The sequence below is a fragment of the Doryrhamphus excisus genome, chromosome 13 (genome assembly GCF_030265055.1).
Source record: "Doryrhamphus excisus isolate RoL2022-K1 chromosome 13, RoL_Dexc_1.0, whole genome shotgun sequence".
Lineage (NCBI taxonomy): Eukaryota > Metazoa > Chordata > Actinopteri > Syngnathiformes > Syngnathidae > Doryrhamphus > Doryrhamphus excisus.
In genome coordinates this window covers 17,182,056-17,205,701 of record NC_080478.1, presented here as the reverse complement: position 1 = coordinate 17,205,701, position 23,646 = coordinate 17,182,056, and the positions used below count along the sequence as shown (strand labels likewise).

At 42.3% G+C, this 23,646-nt stretch overlaps 2 protein-coding genes across 2 annotated transcripts; one reads left to right on the top strand and one right to left on the bottom strand.

The window, feature by feature from the left end:
- Positions 1 to 1,519: 1,519 nt before the first annotated feature.
- On the top strand, positions 1,520 to 5,201 carry LOC131140059 (transmembrane protein 179). Its single transcript, XM_058090138.1, has 4 exons — positions 1,520 to 1,898; positions 2,682 to 2,819; positions 3,922 to 4,000; positions 4,079 to 5,201. Exons 1-4 carry the CDS (start codon positions 1,597 to 1,599, stop codon positions 4,244 to 4,246), a joined length of 687 nt encoding a protein of 228 aa, XP_057946121.1. The 5' UTR covers positions 1,520 to 1,596; the 3' UTR covers positions 4,247 to 5,201.
- On the bottom strand, positions 4,888 to 23,377 carry c13h14orf180 (chromosome 13 C14orf180 homolog). The gene is made up of 9 exons (XM_058091376.1): positions 23,225 to 23,377; positions 19,105 to 19,135; positions 15,213 to 15,299; positions 12,119 to 12,239; positions 8,664 to 8,694; positions 8,466 to 8,574; positions 7,530 to 7,687; positions 7,308 to 7,434; positions 4,888 to 6,191 (listed from the first exon to the last, which is right to left on the bottom strand). Exons 1-9 carry the CDS (start codon positions 23,375 to 23,377, stop codon positions 5,986 to 5,988), a joined length of 1,023 nt encoding a protein of 340 aa, XP_057947359.1. The 3' UTR covers positions 4,888 to 5,985.
- Between the last annotated feature and the right edge of the window lie 269 nt (positions 23,378 to 23,646).

Sequence of the window (23,646 nt, the reverse complement as noted above, 5' to 3'; positions counted from 1 at the left end):
ATAACAATAATGAAGCTAAGGCAAGAAATGAAATCTGCTTTATAGTGGTACACTGCTACAATGACAAAGCTTATCTGATACCGTGAAGGAAAAATGAGAAGCAGCGCCGAGTAGAACATAAATCATGTGCAGAGTGGATGCAAAATTGTGCAGTTTGCATGATGGTGTCTGATGTGTGTGCACAACAACGCTCATATAAATACTTGTCACCCCAAGCCTTGGAGATTTTCCAGGAAAATGCACCATTCGTTCTGTCGTTCTGATGCCAAATTAGTCTCTCATTAGTCAGTCGGTGTTGACGCTCCTCACATTAGCATCTTTTTAAGTTTTAGACATTTTTCAAACATTTGTAATCAGTCGCTGAATTATGACGCCATGTACTTGTCCATTAGATGACGCTGTGAGCAGGAGATAGGGATCCAGGAAGTCTTATTGAAGCACAGCAGATGAAAAACTATCACAATTTTTAATCAAAAAATGCATTTATGTGTGTGTGTGTGTGTGTGTGTGTGTGCAAAGTCATGCATTTATATAAATCTCCATATTGGTCATGTGGGCTGGACCAATCCGTTTACATTTCTTCTACTATAATAACATTGCATACACATTAAAAACAAAACAAAAAAAACCCAAAGAAATAAAATAAAATAAAATAAAATAAAATAAAAATGCATTTTAATTAAATTAAATTATGGGGGACACTGGAGCTAGGGTCTGGGTGAGGCTGGGCTGCATCAGGTTAAAAAAAAATAGTATAATAAAATAATTATTAAAAATGTAATCTTTTTAAATAAAAAACTATGTTCAATGCTTTCCACAAGAAAAGCTCTGATATAACATTCCACTGTTCTCAAATATATTAATTTTTATTTACTACACAAAATACGATAAAAAATAAATAAATCCAAATAAATAAAATAAATCAATCAATCAGTAATAAATAAATAAAATAATAATAAAACAACAAAAAGATACCAAAAACTTAAGATACCACATATAGTTGGTGGGTAGATAAAGTTTTTTTTTCTGATTCAAAGTATTAACAGTTATTTCACCTTTAACAATGAATTAATTTACAATGAATTAATTAATGAAACATAACCATTTTACCCAATTAGCAAGTTAGCACCGTTAGCATCGCGTCAATTGTGCCCGGTGTGCACACAGCTTTAAGTTGTCAATTCTGGATCCATGATACAATACAGCATCCATATCAAACTAGCACGGGCCCGCGGGCCGCGAGTTTGAGACCCCTGGTTTAACACAATGATACAACATTCTAAGTACATTTATAGGTCAGAAAAGCAAGATAAAAGTATGAGTCCGAATGTAATTATTATGCTGGTTAGACCTAAAGAGGCATTTTTTTAAATTAAAATTATTTCACTTTTATGAATTAAATTGATAAAATGTTGATTTGTATTTTCAAACAATTTTTTTAACATACTTTTTTGTCTGGCCTACATCATGTACAAATTCGTTGATGACGCCAGCTGGGTACATCTGGGACAGCCAATAGCTACCTTTCTTACTGAGGTGTCGGCAACAGTGGATGCTGCGCCTGTTCCTGCAAGGAGGAGGGAAACGGGGGAAAAAATGGCCCTCGACAATTTAATTTTCGCTCAATGCATTCTGTATTTTTTAGCTTTTGTATTCGGTTTCATCGCAGTGGTTCCTCTGTCCGAAAACACGGAGGATTTTGGGGGGAAATGTCTGCTGTTCACGCGTGGGATGTGGCAGAATGAGAACATCACTGTGTCGAAGCAGCGGTTCATCGTGGATGAATGGGGACCCGAGTCTTCCTGCAGCTTCATCACTTTTGTCGGGATAGCCTCCCTCATCCTGTCCGCAGTGCAGGCTTGGAGGCTGCTCTTCTTCCTGTGCAAAGGACACGACGAGTGAGTAGTCGACCTTTTGATGTTAACACGTCGGTGCTCCTTCGACGGCCTCTGAAACATAATAATGGCTGCCATAACTACATTTCACTATTCATTCATTCATTCATTTTCTACCGCTTATCCTCACGAGGGTCGCAGGGCGTATGCTGGAGCCTATCCCAGCTGTCTTTGGGCGAGAGGCGGGGTACACCCTGGACTGGTGGCCAGCCAACCACAGGGCACATATAGACAAACAACCATTCACACTCACATTCATACCTATGGACAATTTGGAGTCGCTAATTAACCTAGCATGTTTTTGGAATGTCGGAGTGGAATGTGGGAGGAAACCGGAGTACCTGGAGAAAACCCACGCATGCACGGGGAGAACATGCAAACTCCACATGGCCGAGGGTGGAATTGAACCCTGGTCTCCTAGCTGTGAGGTCTACGCGCTAACCACTTGACTGCCGTGCAGCCTACATTTCACTATATAAATCACTATATCACAGCATATCATAGCATCCTATGCCCCCTCGAGACACGAGGGAATCAAACATGCATGCACATGTCAATATAATGTTTTGTTTTCATTGATTTATTGATTATCGTGATAGGCCTGCCTGCTTATTTAGCGTCCAAAATATGTATCTCTTGATACTATAGGAACATTTGCTTTGGTTAGAGTCTGTTTTGGTTTGAGACAAACCTTCTGGAACACATTACTGACATTAACCAAGGCACCAAAGTATTGTATTATAGAAATGATTTCCTGAAGAATAATTCCCTCCATTGTTTCTGCAGCTCCATCTTCAATGCCTTCCTCAACCTGCTGATCAGCTCCCTGGTGGTCTTCACCATCTTCCTGTCCAGCACCATGGTCAGCGTGGGCTTCAACCTGTGGTGTGACTCCATCACAGAGGGGGGCACCATGCCCAACAGGTGAGAGAACAACATAGCTTCTTCTTTGTAATTACCAAGCATGAAAAAAAATAATTGATCAGATTATTTATTATGGTGGGACTATGCAAAAACCATACAACTGATTTTGGCTCAAATTTGGCCTTGGCTTACATTCGCCCATTTGTTTAGCGTCCAAAATATCCTGTTTAGGCTGCATGGTGGTGCAGTGGTTAGCATGCAGGCGTCATAGCTAGAAGACCCAAGTTCAATTCCACTCCCTGTGTGGAGTTTGCATGTTCTCCCCGTGCATGCGTGGGTTTAATTGTCCATAGATATGAATGTGAGTGTGAATGGTTGTTTGTCTATATGCGCCCTCTGATTGGCTGGCCACCAGTCCAGGGTGTACCCCGCCTGTCGCCCGAAGACAGCTGGGATAGGCTCCAGCACCCCCGCGACCCTCGTGAGGAAAAGCCGTAGAAAATGAATGAATGAATGAAAATGTGCTTTGCTTAGAGTCCATTATGGTTTAAGTTGGACCTTCTGGAAGGTCCACTTCTGTGCTTGTGTGTGTTTCAATAAATGCGTCTGGAGGACAGGAAGTGATGTCAGGGGTTCAGAGTTGAGTTTCAGCTAGGAGTGGATCACAGCCGCAACAGTAGCCCGTGTTATTATTATGATGATAATTATGTTAGTATTATGTCTGTTATGAGATAATTCAAACCTGCAATAAAAGCCTGTTGTTCTGGCGATCAAGTCTGATGTTTTGTGCCTCACTAAATATTACAGGGACGTGATTGACACCTAGTGACCAGTGTATATTACATACTCAACCACAAAAGTTGTATTAGTTAATATAGTATTTTTGAAAAAACATGATTACTGTATTATACTCCACAGTCCCTAATTTGTTGCAGTGGTCCAAAAACTAAATACAGCTTCATTCACCTTCATTTTTATTTGTTAGCTTGAGTGAGTCTGATTCCCGTTTATTTCCCTGCCAAATTGTGTAGTTATAGTTTTTATACAGTCACCCATGTTAATATGCAGGTTATGTTATGTGGAACATTTAACCTAAATTAAAAATAATAAGGTTATCTGTGCTCTCCTTAACATTATCAAACTTTTGTGTATTGTTTTATAGTTGCGAGGAATTGCAGGACACTGATCTGGAGCTGGGCGTTAACAATTCTGCTTTCTATGACCAGTTTGCTATAGCTCAGGTGGGTCATCATCATCATCATCGAAGAGCCCCATATACTCCCAAAAACACGTCTAATTTCACTTTTTTCCTCTTATAGTTTGGCTTGTGGGCTGCATGGCTCACCTGGCTGGGGATTGCCGCGTTGGCCTTCCTCAAGGTCTACCACAACTACAGCCTGCTGGACGGTCTCATCCACGAAAAGGAGCTGCTACTGGGACGCTCTTCTTCTCGTCGCGGCTCTGACCTCAAAACCGGCCTCATCTAGGAAGCAAAGGATGCACACACACACATACACCATACCTTCTTCTTGCCTGCCATGAGAAACACCACTGTTTGCCTCTGTAGACAATCACAATCAATTGGCTTTTGCTCCCGTCGTGCAGAGATAGAGTCCGAGTGAAGGCTTTAGCTTTGTTCTCCATTGCTGATTGATTTCCCCTAAAAAAAAACACCAATAGTTGTTCATTCAACCACTAAAGCTCTTTAATGCCAACACCTCCCTGCTATTCAGGGAGGCTTGGATGCTTTGTTGGATGGTGTCTTTGTGAACCTTATGCATGAAACCAAATGCATGACAAGCAAATATTAATAATAATAATAAGGTGTTTTTAGGTGTGAAGGGAGCATACAGTATTTAAATCTTGTTTTATACACCAATAAATGTATTCCGAGGGTAGAATTTTTTTTCTTCACCCTGCATGCTGCAGCATACCTAATAAAACATGTGCTTTTGTGTACCCACACTATAAACAAATATTACTGTACTTCTGCAGCAAGTCCCATTCTACTTTTAGCAACTTGTATCTCACCTCAGGCTTCTCCATTACTATATATATATATTGTATTTTGCATTCAATATTTACAGTATACCTTATGAAAGAAATCGAAAAATCATCAGAGGTCAAGTGTCTTCCTACTTGTTAACAGTTTTATTCAAAACAATTGAAATCATAAAAAAAAAACAAAGAAAAGCTTCTTTAAAGGCACTTCTTTCAAAGTGGCCATACGTGAAATGCTGCTAAGCTAAATGTGCATACAAGACATCTTTTTACAAAGTTTGATGTTAAAAATCCTTCCTTCGCTAAATCCCATAAGCTCTAATTAGAACTCTAATTAGTGTGTTATTGCTCATGAGAGGTACACAGTATGTGTGATGTGCCCTTAAAGATGTTCATGTCATGCTTGAAATGATGCTTCCATAAAGGGGACTCACACTGCAATTGGTTGTTTGTTGTTTGTTTGGCCTCACAATGACCCGATTACCATGCACGTATGTACATATACCGTATGTACATATACGCACACAGTGAAAGCTGATCACTGCCTGTAGAAAGACATGTAACAGATAATCTGAAAAATCAGAAATTAATAGTTTTTTTTTTTGAGTTGTCAACCAGTTTTGTAATGTGACAAAATGCCACCCACGTGTATAACAGCTGCCAAATACATTTGTCACACATTCAATACAGCTGCACAATCTTTACAAAGATATTAATGCAGAGTTTTGATTGACACTGTAAGTGACGTACTTTTATTACTGAGGTGTTTCAAATATTTTTGCCAAATTATCTGACACATTTTTATATAACTCTTGTGTTAGATTGTGCAAATGTATCAAACTGACGTTCTTCCTTAGTGTACTGCAAATACATTAACATTAATATCATAATTTAATATCTTATACATACACAAATCATGTACTGTACTGTAAAAATAAATATTTCCATTCATGAATCAAATGTGTCAAGCAAGAGTGCAGTAATGTCAGAAGTACTTAAGAAGAATGAGCGGTATACGTAAGTACTGGCATGGCCATGACTGATGTGCAGGAATTCTGGGCCCAATGAAAAACAAAAACAATCACATTGCCGTTAATAATAATTAGCATGGAATTATTCTAACCTTCCCCCCGTTATCCGGCGCCCCCTGCAAATGGGCGTGACTCATGAGAGCTACATGTTAACTGTAAAAGTGGTCCAACATCACCCTTATGGGTGGTCTCCATCACTGCATGGTCAGCCATATCCAACACCCCCACACGAGTTGCTTCATATGCAGGAGATAGACAGCCAACGCGGCCTCCAGCTCCTCGCACGCTCGCTGCGGACGCCGTCGGTCTGTGCAATACATGGCCACGCCCAGGAAGGACATCATCAGAAAGAGGCACGTGAACAAGGCCAGGTGAGGGCGGGAGGGCGTTATCTCGTAGGCTAAACATAAAAAGCATCGATTATTTTCATCAAAACGACTCCTCTAATTGGCTCAAAACGTGATGGTTAATGTAACGAGAGCCACACAAACATTCAGGAATAGTGTTAAAAACACTGATGTTTACTGACTCTGGCTGTAACTTAAAAAAAAGCAGTGCTGCATACACTTCCTCATGCACTTCCATACAGGACTTACCACCTTTGCTCTCACGGGAAGGAATGTCTGTGAAGTCAGACAGACAAGCAACCCATCAGCTAAGGGGAAGAAGTATGGGATGCACTGCAGCTACAGTACACCCGCCTGTTTGATCCCAGGAGATTTTACTATCTCTCTGGAGCAGACTGGGAGCTTGCCTCTTTTGCATGCATAATTAATTTGGAGCAGTAAATCACTTGCTTATGTTTGGGCATTTCGATGCCATGTATTACTTTTAATAGCGGTACAATAGTACAGATTCCCAGAGGGACATTAGGTTACAATGCAATCTCTAGATGGCTTTTGTTAATTTTCTGCAAAGTGTGCACTCTCTTATTGTGTAATGATAAAAGGGGCTGTTTGCATAAGGGGCAGCACAAAAGAACAATAATGTAAAATGGCTATCACTCAAATACAGCAAAACCTCCAATGTCAAACACAGTCCTTTTGACCTTTGATTTGGAATACATTTTTAAATGAAAAAAAAATGTATTGTAATGTAAAAAATGTAAATGTAGTTTTGTTTCATTTAAAATCATAACTGAGATGACATGCGGTGAGGTGAGGTGGCAACACTTTTTTATTTAGTCATTTTTAAACGTAAAAATGACAAAATTAACTAAAAGGCAAAACTATAAGGCATTCTGAAGATGCATTCAATCACGTGATGCAATGTAGTACTCTAAAATACATTCAGAAAACAACATGTTGATATTCTAGGACTATATTCTACCTTGGTCACAAGGTGTCAGTAATGTTACTCTAATGACTTGTTATTGTTTTAACAGTGAGATTCTAAATTCTGATGTTTGTGAAGGAGGAAGTGTTTTGTTGTGGGAGACGGCGTGAGGAGGAGACTGAAGCTGAATTGTGTTCTGTGTTGGAAATGAAAACTTAATCATAAAACTTCAGACTGTTACCATGTACTGTAGTCTCCGGCTCCCGGAATCGAACCCTCCTTTCACCTTTCCGTCTCTGTTCTGTGTCCAAGCCATAACTAGGACTTGGCTTCTTGAGGATGGATGTGGGGATTTTTCCATTGGGTAACTGAACACAACATTAAAAACTCCATGATGAGTGAATTCAATGCATGCAATACAAATGTCCCCCCTCCAGGACAAAATTTGTGTTTTTGACGCGACCTTAGCTTTTGCTTTGTCCTCCTGTTGGTGGCGACTGTCCTTTCTGTGGCGAACTTCTGAGTGTTTCTCCCGATGGGGAAGACTGTTGACCGATTCTCTGATGGACTCGGCAGCAGCAAAGCGTTTGGACAGTGCAGACACACACTGACCTAGCGAGTCTAGCGACAAAACCATTACCACACATGAGTTTGACTTCCTAACACTGCTTCACACTGCAGTGTGCCTTGAAGACAGTTAAACAACATGAACTATGCAAACTTGTCGGAGCAAGTTAACCCTGTCAGCGCCAGCTCAAATTTATATCTAATTTATACTCACCGGTAATCATTCTTATCTGAGAAAAATGTTCCACTGCCAGAAAGAGTAAGAATAAACCACAGTTTGTGCACCCCTACGTCATACTAAAGGCAATCTGTCGTTTCTTTGCACGTTTCCTTCAACAATGGCTCTCTGATGGTTAACATAATCAACTGATAAGCCAATCGCTGACATGTATTGAGGAGGCCACCTGAAACTGGATACCGAACTGGTATGGTCTGGTTTGGTTGCAATGTACTGTAGAAAACAGCACTCACTCATTTGTATCTTTCCCAATTATGTGTTGATTGTGTGGTGATAGTGAACAAAAAATTAGAGTTGTTTGTTTTGTGTTTGAATTTTCCAAAAAGGTTATGACCGTACGCACATCTATATATCTCATATATAGCTATATCTATACATCTCATATTATCTATATATCTCATATTAGCCTCTGTCAGCTAGTTGAGTGACCATGATGCAAAAAAAATACAGACAAAACTTTTGTTTTCTTTTTGGTGCCCAGCAGTCCATGTGAAAGTGCAAAGATGGGATAAATATTATTGTGGTCTTTTGGTTCTTTGGCTCATCAGCAACTAAAGGTGAGTATTAATACCTGAGTTGGTGAGTATTACCTACCTGAGTATTCAGTCTTGCCAATCTCAGCATAGACTGTGGCCATGAGCTCCAGGCTTCTGGCAGTAATGGGATGGTCATTGCCGAAAGTCTTCTGGTGGATCTTTGTAGCCTGAGAAATGAATTTATATCTAATTTATTCGTATAATCTATAATGAATTTTGAGAATTCTATGCAAATTCACTGTAGTGACGTACGTACCTTACCACTGTACTCTAGAGCAAGATGTGGCCTGGAAGAAAAATGGAGGGGAAAAAACCAACATGAATCACATGTACCTGAAGAGAGCATAACCCTGCCAAGGCTTTGGCTAACATTTGTCACCTACAAAATCAATAGCTGAGCGGAACAAGCCATGAATCTTTTTAAAGTGAAAAGGTGGTAAAGTTTAATTCACTGAGCAACTCTTCTGCATTTAAGAAACAGGCAAAAAATTGAACACATCAATGTACAAATGTTAGATGCATGGTAATTACCGTAATTTCCGACTATATTATTTAGGTTATGATGTGGTACTGATGAGACATACATACAAAGACAAATACACAATAAATGATAAGTAACGTAATGTAACTCATATTACACAAGTATAATGATGAGCTAAATGCACGCTACACACAGAAATTCAACAAAGAAACCAAGCAAACATGACACTCACTAGAATAACCCTTAGTCATAGTTAGCTTAAATACTGATATTAGCACCGATGAAAAGGGAGCCTAACTTTGTGAAAAGGGTGCCCAAACTACTCCACAGCTCCCACAATAAGCCAAAAAACTCACCATTATGCATTCACGCACAGCATCAACCTGGTGATATGATGTATGAGGCGCAATAAGGCTCAGAGATCTATATATTGTTCAACCGAAAAAACGTCCCGCACTGTGGTGCGTTTACTGACCGCCGAACACCGTACGACAAACGACACTCTAAGCCGAACATACAATGCAATGTAAATTATGGGCTTTCAAACAGTCACAATGTTTATGAAATTAATATCAATGCGTTTTCTGTATACTAAGTAACAGAGTGTAATCTTGAATACTGCCTGAGAACTAACACTGCACTCTAAGCTGAACATACAATGCAATGTAAATTATGGGCTTTCTAACATAAACATATTTACAAAGAAAGACGGTACACAGAAAGAGTTGTCAAAGTTTTAATCATATATCTTAACAATAATAATAATATAACTTTCTTCATAAACGGTGCCTGTGACGCGGCAGTAAAACGGTAGCAACATGGTAACAACACGCTAGCAACACAATAGCTTTCCAGTTTGGGCCACCTGCTTTTATTACCTCTGAAAGCTTTTTTCGTCTTTTTACATTGCTTTTCCAGCGTCTCACCATCGATTCGTTTATGCCAAGTTTACGTGCAGCACCTCTGTTTCCTTCTTTATCGGACAGCTCGATTGCTTTTAGCTTGAAAGCTGCGTCATATGCCTTTTTTTTACATTTTCCATGATGAGGGTATATTCACGCTAATTTAATTTATGCACAAGACAAGAAGTTGCAGTCTTCCTCGACGCATATATTCCACCGGTCTTAATCTTACCTTTTCTACTCGAGAGCCCCTGGCGGTCATTAGAAGAATTACATAAATTGGCCGCATCACTGAATAAGCCACAGGGTTGAAAGTTTGGGAAAAAAGTAGCGGCTTATATTTATTATTTATTATTTATTATTTATTATTTATTATTTATTATTTATTATTTATTATTTATTATTTATTATTTATTATTTATTATTTATTATTTATTATTTATTATTTATTATTTATTATTTATTATTTATTATTTATTATTTATTATTTATTATTTATTATTTATTATTTATTATTTATTATTTATTATTTATTATTTATTATTTATTATTTATTATTTATTTATTTGCTATTATTTATTTGCTATTATTTATTTGCTATTATTTATTTGCTATTAGTTATTAGTTATTTTTAATTGTCCGGGGTGGGGCCCAACAATGAGCTTGACCTCAACGTGCCGTGATTAAACACAGGAAGCATGAGGAGGAAGAGGAGGCTTCTATTGCAGCCACCAGGTCGAGCTCGCTGGCACGTGCCCACCTTCATGCGTAGTGTTAATCAATGTAAACACATCGCAGGAGATATGAGGATCCGCCAGCTGTTTCTGTGATATGTGACCATGTGAAGGTCATTCGAGGACATCCGTCACCCTCACACCCTCATGTGTTGAGTAAACATGTAGCGCGAGCTCTGTTTATTGTGACAGAATGTCAGACTCGCTGTTCCGAAGCCAAACTTCCCTTCAATTAGTAATGGCGCGGTGTCGCTTTGCCTGTTTAGGAGGGCCCTTTTAGTGGACACCTGATCAGAGGAACACCTGAAAAGGACTTCCTACCACATTGCTGAATGAATGATGGAGGCATTGGTCAGCTTATTTATGGATTTTAGCTGTGGGATTTTGATCTAAGACCAGAGACTCCATCATCTGGGGTACAATCACACACAAGCAATGTTTCATTTGGACTATACGTATGTGAACATTGCAGTGGCGTCCAATCCAAGAAACGACACACACACACACACACACACACACACACACATCAACAGATTGCCTGAGATAGCAGATCACCAGACACCAGAGGTGTTCCCTCTACTTGCGTACATTACGGTGTCTCTTTTCTTTAAATTTACTCAAAAATTCTACTCTAGTTTCCCTATAGAGCCAGAAAACACTGCCATGAAGTTTTGGCATAGAAAGTACATTTTGATACTATAGAAAATGCATATGATCCTGGTCAAAGTGTATATTTTGGATATCTTGTATATATCTTGTATATATCTTGTATATATCTTGTTAAATTGTCTTTTTTACTCTACTTTTATATACTTTTTTTTAAACTTGACTACTGCACTGAAAGGAGAAGCTCTCCAATCTTGTTGTACATCTTGTATAATGACAATAAAGGCCATTCCATTCCATTCCATTCCATTCCATTCCATTCCAAAAAGATGTATTGACACCGAAACTAGTATTGGAATTCAAAAAGGTTAAAGTGTTAACCAGGAAGTGTATCTCAAAAAGACAACAAAAAACAATAATATATTTTTTTTTCAGTGCGTGTGTCCTATTATTATACATATTTAGTTTAATTATCATGATAAAGTACATTAAAAGAAAAAATGCACAAACAGCATGCATACTTTGTTTAACATCTCTATATTATCTAATGTTACAAGCATCATAAAACAAACTTTGCATGGCTATAAATTAACTAAAAAATTCTACTCTAGTTTCCCTATAGAGCTAGAACACTGCCATGAAGTTTTGGCATAGAAAGTACATTTTGACACTATAGAAAAAGTATTGTATTGACACCGAAACTAGTATTGGCATTCAAAAAGGTTAAAGTGTTAACCAGGAAGTGTATCTCAAAAGACAACAAAAAACAATAATATAATTTTTTTTTAGTGAGTGTGTCCTATTATCATACATATTTAGTTTAATTATCATGATAAAATACGTTAAAAGAAAAAATGCACAAACAGCATGCATACTTTGTTTAACATCTCTATTTTACAAGCATCATAAAACAAACTTTACATGGCTATAAATTAACTCAGAACATGTAACGGCACATTAATCCCCGCGCATTGCAAGTTTTACCTACTGTTTGCTCATGATGCACAGCTGGGCCAGCCGCTCGAGGTGCTGAGCCTGGGAGGCCTGCTCCGAGAACTCCTCTGGGGTTGTCCATCCTGCAGATCCCAGCGAAGGCTCCTCCTGGGGCCCTGTTACGCAAACGCAGGGCATAGGATCTCAGTCAGCCTGCCAGAAAACCACTCAAGGCTATCAAACCCTTCTCCCCTGGCTATACACCCCACTCACAGCACCCCTCTAGGGTTTAAAAAAACAAATCAAAAAAATGCCTGGCTATCTGGCTCTTCTGAGAACTGTGAGAGCCATCTGAGAACTAGAGACAAGTCAGTGATACGGGTAGAAGAGAGCAGATAAGAGGGGTCAAACAACACAGTTGCCACGCCCATTGGAACACTGTGACATGCGCGGCGTGCAAAGTGACAAAGCAAATATGTGAATACTCTACACACTGCGCTTATGAATATGCAACCCAAAACTTTTGCAACCCACATTAGACGAGGTGAGCGAGTATTCTGAAACGACACAGCTTGAAATGAGATGCATAGCAATATAGCATTATGTCTCCGCTGTAGACAACGCCACACTGGGCTGATCTCAGACATGATGAATGACCACCATGCTGGTGATGGTGGCCAGACGCAGCAGGTAAACAAAACATGGAGTCACAAAGACTACAAGTTCAAGACAGGGTTCATATACCTTTTCCAAGGACAAGTTCAACAAACTTTTTGAATCTTTTAAGCACGTTTGTAATAAATTAAAAATGAACTTACCGTATTTTCTGGACTATAAGTCGCTCAAGGCCAAAAATGCATAATTAGGTAGAAAAAAACATACTTGAGTATAAGTATATATATAATTTATTTTACAAATTACTTAACCAAAACAGACATTACGCCCTCTTGGAAGGCAAGTTCTAACATTAATAAAAGAATATAGAACAGGCTGAATAGGTGTAAGATATGCTAACACAATGGTTATTCAGCTACATGAAAAATAAACATGAACAAAAAAGGTGTCCAGTGTTTATGTTATTGTTTATGTTATGTTATGTTATTCAGCTACATGAAAAATAAACATGAACAGAAAAGGTGTCCAGTGTTTATGTTATTGTTTATGTTATGTTATGTTATTCAGCTACATGAACAATAAACATGAACAGAAAAGGTGTCCGGTGTTTATGTAACATAAACAGTTTTTTTCATTTATAAGTCGCTTCGGAGTATAAGTCGCACAAGGCCAAAAATGCATAATTAGATAGAAAAAAACATACATAAGTCGCATTTTTTTCGGGTAATTTATTTTCCAAACTACTTGACCAAAATAGATATTACGTCCTCTTGGAAAGCAAGTTCTAACAATAATAAAATAATATAGAACAAGCTGAATAGGTGTAAGTTATGCTAACACAATGGTTATTCAGCTACACGAAAAATAAACATGAACAGAAAAGGTGTCCAGTGTTTATGTTATTGTTTATGTTATGTTATGTTATTCAGCTACACGAAAAATAAACATGAACAGAAAAGGTGTCTGGTGTTTATGTAACATAAAGAGTTTTTTTCATTTATAAGTCGCTCTGGAGTATAAGTCGCAGGAACAGCCAACCAATGAAAAAAAGTGCGACTTATAGTCCGGAAAATACGGTATTTACATTTAGCATTTGTTTAATATAGTGTCTGAAAATGTACAGTTAATTTTAAAATACATTTAATGCAAAAAAATGCATAATTAGGTAGAAAAAAACATACTTGAGTCGCAAAAAAGTCGCATTTTTTGCGGGTAATTTATTTTACAAATTACTTAACCAAAACAGACATTATGTCCTATTGGAAGGCAAGTTCTAACATTAATAAATGAATATAGAACAGGCTGAATAGATGTAAGATATGCTAACACAATGGTTATTCTGCTACACAAAAAAATAAACATGAACAGAAAAGGTGTCCGGTGTTTATGTAACATAAACAGTTTTTTCATTTATAAGTCGCTCTGGAGTATAAGTCGCAGGAACAGCCAACCAATGAAAAAAAGTGCGACTTATAGTCCGGAAAATACGGTATTTACATTTAGCATTTGTTTAATATAGTGTCTGAAAATGTACAGTTAATTTTAAAATACATTTAATGCAAAAAAAATGCATAATTAGGTAGAAAAAAACATACTTGAGTCGCAAAAAAGTCGCATTTTTTGCGGGTAATTTATTTTACAAATTACTTAACCAAAACAGACATTATGTCCTATTGGAAGGCAAGTTCTAACATTAATAAATGAATATAGAACAGGCTGAATAGGTGTAAGATATGCTAACACAATGGTTATTCTGCTACACAAAAAAATAAACATGAACAGAAAAGGTGTCCGGTGTTTATGTAACATAAACAGTTTTTTCATTTATAAGTCGCTCCGAAGTATAAGTAGCAGGAACAGCCAACCTATGAAAAAAAGTGTGACTTATAGTCCGGAAAATACGGTATTTACATTTAGCATTTGTTTAATATAGTGTCTGAAAATGTACAGTTAATTTTTAAATACATTTAATGCAAAAAAATGCATAATTAGGTAGAAAAAAACATACTTGAGTCGCAAAAAAGTCGCATTTTTTGCGGGTAATTTATTTTACAAATTACTTAACCAAAACAGACATTATGTCCTATTAGAAGGCAAGTTCTAACATTAATAAATGAATATAGAACAGGTTGAATAGGTGCAAGATATGCTAACACAATGGTTATTCTGCTACACAAAAAAAAGTGCAACTTATAGTCCGGAAAATACGGTATTTACATTTAGCATTTGTTTAATATAGTGTCTGAAAATGTACAGTTAATTTTTAAATACATTTAATGACAGTTTCTGATGTTTGCTGTGAGATTTAGCACTTTGAAGTACTATTTCCAAAACAAAAACACATTTGTAAGCCTTCAATCAGGTATTTTAAGCACGAGTGGAAACACAGTCAAGAACAAGTTTGTTGTAGTTTGTTTTAGTAACACTGTCATCACCTGTTGATGTTGGTAAGCTTTACTACACGTGCTTATTATTAGATATAATGCATGCATTTCTATCCCCAGATGGAATCATATAATGCTCATTGAACTTGCCTGTTCTCCCGTGCAGCGCTGTGAGCTCGATCAGTGCCACCTCGTAGAACATTTTTTCAGCCTGGATGAACTGGAGAGCCTTCCCATCTGTTTATATGGGTGAAGGATCACTCAGTTGTCCACTGGGATTAGTCAGTTGTTGAAGTTAAAAACAGCCCTGTTGCCCCAGCTCAACTTGTTTATTTCACCCTAACGTCCGTCTCAGGAATGACCTGGTATGCAGCGAATCCAGTCCATGTTGTTACCATGATTGGTACCGGTGTCAGTCACTGACTTGTTTATTTTTTGATTCATAACCCAGAGCTATTTAGTATCAAAACATCCATGCAATGTTTGATTTGGACCAGTTTTGCTCTTTTATTTGCTCGTACTGTCCTTGTGAAAAAGCCTGTCTATTAAAAGCACCTTTAAAAATAGCGCCTGCTCACTCTGTCAGAAAGACTCCATTGAACTTGGCCCACTGTGAAATGACACCAGTGATGCTTGTCAGGTGAATTTAAAAACCAACAAGGACACTGAGTGCTTAAAATAAACACTGTCCCGTTTGTCTAAACGGCCTATTTAAAACCAAATCTCTCACATGCAAAACTATAAATACTGATTGCTTCACTAAAATATGGTCAGGTGTATGCATACAGAATGTCGTTTATTAATTAAACCTATTTAATGCAGCCCATCATGGACATTACAATTGTTTCTAATCATTGTGTAGTTTTTTTTTAATAGTACACTATAACATGTATTATATGATAAATAGGTAGCAGGTGAATGCAGTTGCATTAAAGACCTGGCAACGCCTCCCCAAATAGACTTGACTGACAATTCACTAGAATTTGACTTATTTGGAAATATTGTTAAATATGTGGTTAGCATGAAAGCCTCACAGCTAGGAGACCCAAGTTCAATTCCACCCTTTATGTGGAGTTTGCATGGTCTCCGGGTTTTCTCCGGTTACTCCGGTTTCCTCCCACATTCCAAAAACATGCTAGGTTAATTAGCGACTCCAAATTGTCCATAGGTATGAATGTGAGTGTGAATGGTTGTTTGTCTATATGTACCCTGTGATTGGCTGGCGACCAGTCCAGGGTGTACCCTGCCTCTCGCTTCAAGACAGCTGGGATAGGCTCCAGCACCCCCCCGCGACCTTTGTGACGATAAGCGGTAGAGAATGAATGAATGAATGAATATATGCATCACATGACCGTACTAGTATTCATCAAAGAGTATGGCAATTATGATACTAAAAATGCCCATGGTTCAAATTTCTGATATAAACATGATGCGATTTTGACTTGTTTGATACCTATGTTGCAATATTGTGCACTTCGAACACTTTGTTCTAAAAATGTGCTCTAGAAACAAACGATTGCTTTAGATTGAGCTCGTCGGACTTCTGAATAGTATTGGTCCATGAAGGCAAAAAAGCTGGCAATAAGTTAATATTGCTCGGCCTGGTTAAATTAAAAAAACATTGTATAAACTTCAGCACCCCTTATTAACTGATTTAGGTGAAGGTATGCATATATTTCAGCCTGTGTGTATGATTTTGACACTGAATTAGATAAATTCCAATATAAATCCAAACTTTACAACTAATTCTTGTAATATGACATGATGTATGCAAATATCTTACCACAAATGTACATCCAATGAAATCCAAAGAAAAAATACCGTATATTAAAGACATACGACTGATAAGTATGGTGGAGATGTTATAAGGGGAAAGACATTAGAGGCCTAACAAGCAAACGCACATTTTAATAATTCAATGCACATTAAAACATGCAAAGGATGATATAGCAAGTACAAAATGTATGTCGATGATGGTATTTGGATGCAGAGTGAATAATGATGTGTTTTTAGAAATGCATATGTTTGTGTCAGGGCCTGGGAGCCAAATGGCTTAGAGGGATGTGGTGGACTGTCTGAAGAGGACGGATTTGGGGTGGAGCTGTCATCAGCTATTTTTAGCCTTTACTGGGTCACATTAAGAACCTCACACAATTTAAACACTTCACGGTGCTATCGTTATATTAATGATGAAAACTTAATTGACGCATCTCATGTACACTGTATTAATACGATATTTAATACTAATACTCTTGCCCTAAGCCTGCATGCATCATCACCCTGTGTAATGACTTATTTTATCTGATAGCATTTTCACTGCAAACATGTCAGCATGTTCGGCTAGGGCAAAGTTCATAGCACTGATAGCAATGTATATCACGTCTAATGCCAGCTTGACACTTGCATGATTTTTGCCTCACATTCTGTTCGCGTTCATGTTCTGTTTATGCATAAGTAACACTTTGTATCTTTATTTATTTAACCTTCTTGTCTTTTTTAACCCTTATAATTGGTTAATTAATGTAACACAATCTTACATATCATCAGTGCACACACAGATAATCATTGTTGTTGTAAACATGACAGGACAAGCCCCAATTATCCAGGCTCAAAACATTCATTCATTCATTTTTTTTTCTACCGCTTATTCTCAGGAGGGTCGCGGGGGGTGCTGGAGCCTATCCCAGCTGTCTTTGGGCGAGAGGCAGGGTACACCCTGGACTGGTGGCCAGCCAATCACAGGGCACATATAGACAAACAACCATTCACACTCACATTCATACCTATGGACAATTTGGAGTCGCCAATTAACCTAGCATGTTTTTGGAATGTGGGAGGAAACCGGAGTACCCGGAGAAAACCCACGCATGCACAGGGAGAACATGCAAACTCCACACAGAGATGGCCAAGGGTGGAATTGAACCCCGGTCTCCTAGCTGTGATGTCTGCGTGCTAACCACTAGACCGCCGTGAAGTTTAGTATAATACTCATTTATTTTCTACCGCTTATCCTCACGAGGGTCGCGGGGGGTGCTGGAGCCTATCCCAGCTGTCTTCGGGCGAGAGGCGGGGTACACCCTGGACTGGTGCCCAGCCAATCATAGGGCACATATAGACAAACAACCATTCACACTCACATTCATACCTATGGACAATTTGGAGTCGCTAATTAATTTAGCATGTTTTTGGAATGTGGGAGGAAACCGGAGTACCCGGAGAAAACCCACGCATGCACGGGAAAAACATGCAAACTCCACACAGAGATGGCCAAGGGTGGAATTGAACCCTGGTCTCCTAGCTACAATAATAATGTTATGAAAATCAAACATAAGGGAGTTTTTGTAGATGGTGCCCTGTTAGGAGCAAGTTGTGCTGGCTGTTTTTCTCTCTTTAGAGGTCACAGAAAATGGAAATGTCTCACCTAAGGAAAGCGTAACCCAAGCTGACCTTTGTCCTTTTCAAAGGACTGTTGCAAAAGCAACATAATTTTCAAAAAATTATGCCTGTAAGATCTACTAAAGTGAAAATTTCAATTTAAAAATGCTTGTTATAGAAAAGTATCATTGTGTAAGGCTGCTAAATGACCAACACTTTAACGTGTTGCCATGAATATTCATGCTGTCATGTCATATTACACAGGATTTAAACCTGCCTTACAAGGTATGAGGATAATGTTGCGTACTGATTGCCTGCCATTTAAACGATGGTCAGTGAGGGGTACAGGGACAAGTACATGAATATAACCTGAGCCGGCAAGTCAAGAGGGGAGGGAAATATACACTGACACACAACACCTCTCTGTTATCCCTTCACCCTATAATGTTGTAGTTTATAGAAGCCCGTTAACCTAGTCAAGTTAATTAGTTTACTCCACTGCGCTTTTGTGCCAAGATAAGAGCCTACAAAGCCTCTTACCGTTAAAGCTTTAGAGACACTGTGGCACTATGTGCTAAGGAAGTGCTATTATCAACTCTCGCCTCTTTTAGGTCATCAGTATTAAATGAACTGAAGATATTGGACACTTTAGCTTTGAAAAGGATACAGTTCTTTTCAGTGATGAAAAGTTCTGCGATCTGTAAAACATGGAAAAACAATAAAAAAGTTACGGGTTGGATGATGTTATGAGTTGCCAAGCAAGTCAGTGTCTTCGGTCTGGTCATCATCACGCTTTCAGAGTGTCTGTGTCACGAGCGGGCTTCACCCCCTCGTGACAGCTCTGTTAGTTTCCTTCTTTGCCTCTGTTCCTGTTTCCATGCCCTTATTTTGGTAACCACTTCCTTTGTTGTTCCCTTTGGTTTTCCTTTCTCCTGCTCGTTTCACGCACCTGCTTCTAGTTTCATTATCCCTATTTAGTTCAGGTGCGTGCTCTTTCTGTTGTGGCTTCATTTCGAATTGTCGTTGGTTGGTACTGGCTGTTGTTTTCCTGCTGCTGCCATTTCTGCATTAAACCTTTTATTTGCACTTTTGGTCCTGCTCTCTGCATCCTGGGGTCGCAACGCAACACCGCCAAGCGCGACCGTGACAGAATGAAGCCACCAAACGATGACCTCGCGGAGAGCGACTTTTGGACCTGGCAGATCCTGAAGGCGATGGAAGAGGAGTGCACTAAGTTCACTCCGGAGGAACTGGAGGACATGGTGTGGGGGCCGGATGGCACGCTCGTTCCCATGGCGTGGGTTCATCCGGGCCCCGTGGACGACACACCGGCCTGGCCGCGACACCGACGTACGTCTCGGCCGCCTCCAGCCAGGGCTCCACGGCGTCGAAAGGTGAAGCCGCTCATTTCCTCCTCGCCATGCCAAGCCAGGGCGCAACCCTCAGCTTACGCCGACACTGAGTGCTGGCCCATCTCGCAGCTGCCGATGACTCCCACGTCACGACTGCCCGCCGAGCCCCAGCTGCCCACCTCTTCGGAATCCCCGTTGCCTCCCATGCAACACGAAGAGGACCACGGCGCACGTTCCCCTCCTGTGCCCAAACCGCGCAGCCCCAAGGGTTCCCAAACCCCGGCTCCCATGCCAAGCTGCGTGACAGCCCAGATTCCTCCTGTGCCCAAGCCCCGCCTGAGGTCCCTTGTAGACCTGGTCCGGGCAGCAGAGCAGGCGGAACTCAAGGCCCTCCTCCAGGCCCCCCTCCTCCCTTCCCTGGTTCCACGTCCAGCGGCATACGGCGTCTGGAATCCGCCTTCGGAAGGGGGGGCTAGTACGACCAGCAGTGCGTCGGAGGACGCACATCACACCCCGTCCGTGGAGTGTGGGGATGATGGCCTCTGCTGGTCGCCCAAGGAGGAACAGCCCACCGGACCTCCAGCACGACCCGTTCTAGCAGCTAACCGGGATGTGCTGTCCGGTATGTTACCACTCGTCCATGACTCACCTTGCTGTTCCTCTGCTCCACAGTCCAGCCAAGACCGAGGGTTCGCGCCTCCTCCGGCGCCACCTCTTCCACGGCGGGACGCCACGCCGCCGCCGCCTCCGCCGGCGCCACCTCTTCCACGGCGGGACGCCACGCCGCCGCCGCCTCCGCCGGCGCCACCTCTTCCACGGCGGGACGCCACGCCGCCGCCGCCTCCGCCGGCGCCACCTCTTCCACGGCGGGACGCCACGCCGCCTCCGCCGGCGCCACCTCTTCCACGGCGGGACGCCACGCCGCCTCCGCCGGCGCCACCTCTTCCACGGCGGGACGCCACGCCGCCTCCGCCGGCGCCACCTCTTCCACGGCGGGACGCCACGCCGCCGCCTCCGCCGGCGCCACCTCTTCCACGGCGGGACGCCACGCCGCCGCCTCCGCCGGCGCCACCTCTTCCACGGCGGGACGCCACGCCGCCGCCTCCGCCGGCGCCACCTCTTCCACGGCGGGACGCCACGCCGCCGCCTCCGCCGGCGCCACCTCTTCCACGGCGGGACGCCACGCCGCCTCCGCCGGCGCCACCTCTTCCACGGCGGGACGCCACGCCGCCGCCTCCGCCGGCGCCACCTCTTCCACGGCGGGACGCCACGCCGCCGCCGCCTCCGCCGGCGCCACCTCTTCCACGGCGGGACGCCACGCCGCCGCCGCCTCCGCCGGCGCCACCTCTTCCACGGCGGGACGCCACGCCGCCGCCGCCTCCGCCGGCGCCACCTCTTCCACGGCGGGACGCCACGCCGCCGCCGCCTCCGCCGGCGCCACCTCTTCCACGGCGGGAGGCCACGCCGCCGCCGCCTCCGCCGGCGCCACCTCTTCCACGGCGGGACGCCACGCCGCCGCCGCCTCCGCCGGCGCCACCTCTTCCACGGCGGGACGCCACGCCGCCGCCGCCTCCGCCGGCGCCACCTCTTCCACGGCGGGACGCCACGCCGCCTCCGCCGGCGCCACCTCTTCCACGGCGGGACGCCACGCCGCCTCCGCCGGCGCCACCTCTTCCACGGCGGGACGCCACGCCGCCTCCGCCGGCGCCACCTCTTCCACGGCGGGACGCCACGCCGCCTCCGCCGGCGCCACCTCTTCCACGGCGGGACGCCACGCCGCCTCCGCCGGCGCCACCTCTTCCACGGCGGGACGCCACGCCGCCGCCGCCTCCTCCGGCGCCACCTCTTCCACGGCGGGCTGGCCTCCCCTGCCAGGCCCACCACCCTGGCCGCCCCCCTGAGGGGTCCATCCATGGCTTCTGCTGGGCCTGCCGTCATGGGCGTCCTCCAGAGGCGCTTCGGGCTGCTCACCCTTCAGGCCGCCCTCGTGCGTGGCCCTGCCACCCTGGCCGACCTCCGGAGAGGTCTGGCCAGCAACCCACCTCCGGTCCCCCCGCCTCCCATCCCTCTGCCTGTGGAACTTTTGGGACGTCTGGGATCCGTCCTTGAGGGGGGGGTACTGTCACGAGCGGGCTTCACCCCCTCGTGACAGCTCTGTTAGTTTCCTTCTTTGCCTCTGTTCCTGTTTCCATGCCCTTATTTTGGTAACCACTTCCTTTGTTGTTCCCTTTGGTTTTCCTTTCTCCTGCTCGTTTCACGCACCTGCTTCTAGTTTCATTATCCCTATTTAGTTCAGGTGCGTGCTCTTTCTGTTGTGGCTTCATTTCGAATTGTCGTTGGTTGGTACTGGCTGTTGTTTTCCTGCTGCTGCCATTTCTGCATTAAACCTTTTATTTGCACTTTTGGTCCTGCTCTCTGCATCCTGGGGTCGCAACGCAACACCGCCAAGCGCGACCGTGACAGTCTGGGGTGAACTATGTTATAACAACCATGACGTTCCTTCACTCGGGGAGAAATGCCATTTGAACACAAACGATGTTTAATATGGCTTAAATTATGGGTCTCAAACACGCGGCCCGCGGGCCAAATGTGGCCCGCAGGACACTAGTTTGAGGCCCCCGCCTTGATATGAAAGTATAATGTTAGTGCGGCCCGCGCAAGTTTGATATGGATGCTGTATGGTATCATGTACCCAGAAAAAATTATTACGTTTGATTAATGTTCATGTTAAAGGTTAAATAACTGTTAATAGTTATCCTCCCTATCCGTGTGGAAGTGGTAAGTTTTTGGCTATTTAAGTTTAAAGGAAATAACTTGAAGGCTACCGTTTAGGTCGCTAGCTCTCTAGTTTGCGAGTTAGCATGTGTCTCAAGACCCTGCAGTTGCGCAATATGTTGTAAATTAAAAAAAAGTATAAATGTGACTATAGTCGTGTTTTGTCATGTCTACAGGGCTCTAATAATGCTTTGTTCATTTTAATCTGAAAAAAATCATTTGTCTACCCACCAACTATATGTGGTTTTTTAAGTTTTTATTATTTGCCGTTTTATTATTATTATTATGTGTATTTATTACTGATTGATAGATTTTCTTTATTCTTGATTTGTTTATTTTTTTTTCATCTTATTTTGTGCAGAAAAATAAAAAACAAGATATTTGAGAACAGTGGAATGTTTTATCAGAGCTTTTATTGTAGAAAATCGTAACCAAAGCACTGAAAAAGTTTGTATATTTTTCTGTTTTTAATAAATGCGTTTTTTTTTTTTTTTGGAAAACCTGATGCGCCCCAGCCTTGCCCAGACCCTAGCTCCAGTGGCCCCCAGGTAAATTGAGTTTGAGACCCCTGGCTTAAATTTTAAACTGCATATGGCAACACAGCAACAAGAAAAAAACATGATACATCAGATTTGGAGGACAGAAACCATTGATGCTCACCTGGTGCAGGCAGTTGGGCAGAGAGGTAAAGCTCTGCACATGGGTCAGTCCCAGCAGGCAGCTGAGGAAGCAGTGCAGTGCGGCCTGGTATTCCCCCTGCTGCTGGAGCTGCTGTCCCAGCTGAAACAGGCCCTCCCTCCCCCCGCTCAGCATCCCCAGTCCCAGCCGGAGCCGGCACTGCCTCCCATCAGAGCTCCAGCAATCGAGGACAAATCAGTACTTCAGTTGTCTCATGGAACCAGGTAGAGACACAGTCAAACACGCCCCCCCCAAAAAAAACCAAAACAACTGATGGCAAGAACGGCCTTTCAAGGACAGGTTGTAAAAAGCTGGCTGAGGGAGCTCTAGCGACTCACACTGAAGAGATCCATTCCCCTCCCTCTTCCCAGGCTGCACCAGGAAAGGAGGACAGAGGAAGTGAA